This window comes from Galdieria sulphuraria (genome assembly GCF_000341285.1).
Source record: "Galdieria sulphuraria unplaced genomic scaffold scaf_362, whole genome shotgun sequence".
Classification (NCBI taxonomy): Eukaryota; Rhodophyta; class Bangiophyceae; order Galdieriales; family Galdieriaceae; genus Galdieria; species Galdieria sulphuraria.
The window spans coordinates 1-3,116 of NW_005178113.1; the positions used below are offsets into that span (position 1 = coordinate 1).

General features: G+C 41.8%; 2 protein-coding genes across 2 annotated transcripts; one reads left to right on the top strand and one right to left on the bottom strand.

Moving 5' to 3' along the window:
* Window position 1: 1 nt before the first annotated feature.
* On the bottom strand, window positions 2-2,360 carry Gasu_65780 (DNA topoisomerase II; the record flags this gene model as incomplete). The annotated part of the gene is made up of 1 exon (XM_005702224.1): window positions 2-2,360. A coding segment is annotated over exon 1 (2,348 nt), but the record flags the coding sequence as incomplete, so codon positions are not given.
* Window positions 2,361-2,430: 70 nt separating this feature from the next.
* Window positions 2,431-3,116, top strand: Gasu_65790 (uncharacterized protein). Its single transcript, XM_005702225.1, has one exon. It carries the CDS (start codon window positions 2,457-2,459, stop codon window positions 3,093-3,095), a length of 639 nt encoding a protein of 212 aa, XP_005702282.1. The 5' UTR covers window positions 2,431-2,456; the 3' UTR covers window positions 3,096-3,116.

Consider the following 3,116-nt stretch of genomic DNA (forward strand, 5'->3'; position numbering starts at 1 on the left):
CTTTTTCACTAATTGCACAACGGTGAGAGGGTCGTGAGGTGGAATCCACGTTCGGAAGCCAGTTGCGATTCCAGAAACACCGTTGACTAGAGCCAAAGGAATAATAGGAAGCAAGAATTCAGGCTCTACTTGTTCGCCATCTTCCATTTTGGCAGGTAGTTGGAAGTCATCTTGTTGCGGAAAAATATAAGGAACAATTTTGGCTAGCTTAACATAAACATAACGTTCAGACGCAGCATCTGCCCCTCCATAATATCGAGAACCAGTTTGGCCATGGGACTCAAAAAAAGAAAGATTGTTAGCCCCAACAAAGTCTTGAGCGAGACGAATAATAACGTCGCTTAAGCACCCTTCGCCGTGTTTGTAGTTGGTTATTTTGGCTGCATGAGCTGCGAGTTGGGCTACTTTTACAGCTCCTTTGGAAGCAAATTGAAAGCTGCTCCAAAGCGCCTTTCTTTGCGATTCTTTCAGACCGTCAAAGAAAGACGGTATGCTTCGGGAAATAGTTTCTTTAGAATATTCCACTAGTTCTTGTTGAATGAACCGACAAATGACTGAGTCTGAACGGGTTTCCGAAAGAGGATTGAGAATCCATTCCTTCCTTACTGCTACTTGTGTTTTGCGAAAGGCTTCTTCAATAGTCTTTATGTCTTGCTCTCCGTTGATAGTGAAATATTCGAATCTGTCCTCTGCAAAGTCTTCGCGTATGTCCTGGTCAGAAGAAGAACCTAGACCTTTAAGATAGCGAATTTTCCAGGAGCGGTCTTGAGCATCTGGCCATAAACGAAATTCTTCTTCACTGTAGAAATTTTTCTTGGTCTGGCCCCGCGTTGCTTTGATGATAGGAGTTCTTAAGAAACCTAGAAAAGGCGGATGTTGTTTCAATAAATGAGGATATTTCGTAGCGAACCAATTGAGAATGAGAGCTAGAATATGCTTTCCATCCAAATCCGAATCCGCGAGCACGACTACTCTTCCGTAGCGCAATGGTCCTTGAGGAAGACCGAGGGCTTTTTCTACCAAACCAATTTCCCTGCTAGTAGACTTATCGTCCGCGACATTGAGAACTTTTCCTCTCAAGGGGAACACTCCGTACATATCTCTACTAGCGTGGAAGGAAATGGCTTTTACAGCATAGGACATAGCTGACTTTCCTTCAGTGAGTAGCAAAGTGCATTTTTCGGGTTGTTTTCCTGCCCAGTTAGCGTCGTCCAAGTCTTTAATTTGGAGTTTATGTCCCGCTGCTGCAGTCTTAGGCACCTTTGACTGCTCTAGAAACGATTTCACTTCAAGGAAGTAAGGCCAGTTTTTCAGTTCCTTTGTCTTGAGCGAAAGAGGAATGTCAGCAGGACCAACAAGACGATCTTTGGTTTGTGCATTGAACTTGGGATTTTTGACTCGAATAGAGAGGAATATTCCGAACTTGGCTTTGATAGCAGTGGCAAATATTTTTTTGGTTGTAATTCCAAGGGAGGTCTTAAGTTCTTTGAGAAGAGCGTCAACATGAGTTCCATCGTCTATTGTTCTTATTCCATTCACGAAAGAAACGCAGAGTCCTTGTTGGTCAGTCAAAAGTGTCTCATTATTTCCTGAACTAAAGACTGCGGTAATAGGATAGTCTACGAATTTTTCTGCATAGGAGTGCAGCGTGACTCTAGAAAATTCGAAATTGTTGAATAGACAGGTACATCCGGTGACCAAGCTTGCCTCGAGAACGTGTCTTCGAAAAACACCAAGATCTTCCTCAGAAAAGCATTCTTTCTTGAATCTGCTGAATTCTGGATAGAAACGAACTATAACACTAGGTCCTTCTTTTTTTGAGACCTTGGACCAAGTGATAGGGTTTTTGACTGCCATATTGTTCTCCCATGATTGCTCATAACAACTGCCTTTGCTATCTATGATTCGAACTGAAAGTTTGGTGCTGAAAATATTGCAGAGCTTTATACCGAACCCATTCCTTCCAGAATAGTATCTTTCTTCAGTATAGTTGGAACTCGTCAGCAGTTCTCCAAAAATGAGCTCAGGTACATAGAGAGAGTCGTCCCATTTTGTTAAAGGAATGCCTTTGCCTCCACGGTTCTCGATTTCAATGAAAAAGGGGTCGCATTGAACGATGACGATTCCTTGTCTATTAGCTGCTCTATTCAGATCATCTACTGCATTAGACAAAGCTTCTATGAAAAGTCGTTCGAGGCCACTAGGCAGTGTTATAGTTTGAGAAGAAATCTTTCCATCTACAGACATCAGCCATTCTTTACGAGGATAAGGTTCTATGCTTCCAACATATGTATCGGGGATTTCGAGGACATGTGTTCTATGGTCGAGGCGCCTGTATTCTAAATCCATTTTACGTACCCAATCACGTCCTTTCAAGATTTGAATCTTAGAAGAAGGTTTAAATGCAAAGGTAGACGCGAAGGGAAATGCTGTCAAATTAGCGGTTGTCGAGAAAAATGACTATGACGGTAGATGAGGTCGATTTCAGTCAAATATCGTTTGGAGAGGAAAACAAGCTGAACACTTACGGTACTATAGTTCCTGTGAAGTACGCCGGAAAAAGCTTCAGTGTGTGCTTGGGAGACGCAGACGTCAAAGTGATGAGAAACAAATTTAACGAAGCTAAAATTAATCTTATTGTGAACAATTTAAGCAGTGGCTCTTGTGATTTTCTAGAAAAGTTAGATTCGTTCATGGAGAAGAGCGAAGTAGTTGTGAGTCACAAACGCTGCGTATATTCCGTGTGCAAGAGAGACGATGCTCCGTTGTTCGCGGAGATTACGTCCATGACGAATATTTGCAACGTGGCTGATGATAAACGTCTAAGCTTGGAAGCTTTGAACAGCTACGGAGGATGGTTATCAGCAATCCCTGTGGTCAATTTTTCCTGTCTGATGGTGATTGGGAACAAAATTAGCTTAAAAAAGAGAGTATCTGCTCTCTTAATAACAAAACTTGTTAAGAACGAATACTCTGATTCTTTTGTTGAGTCTTTGAAATCGAAGTATCAGGAAGAGAATCCAGAGGGAATTGAAGAGTTAAAAGACCAAATTAACAAGCAATTTGTGGACACTTTGGATTTTGATGAGCAATAAACTACTGTTGTGTCCTAACGA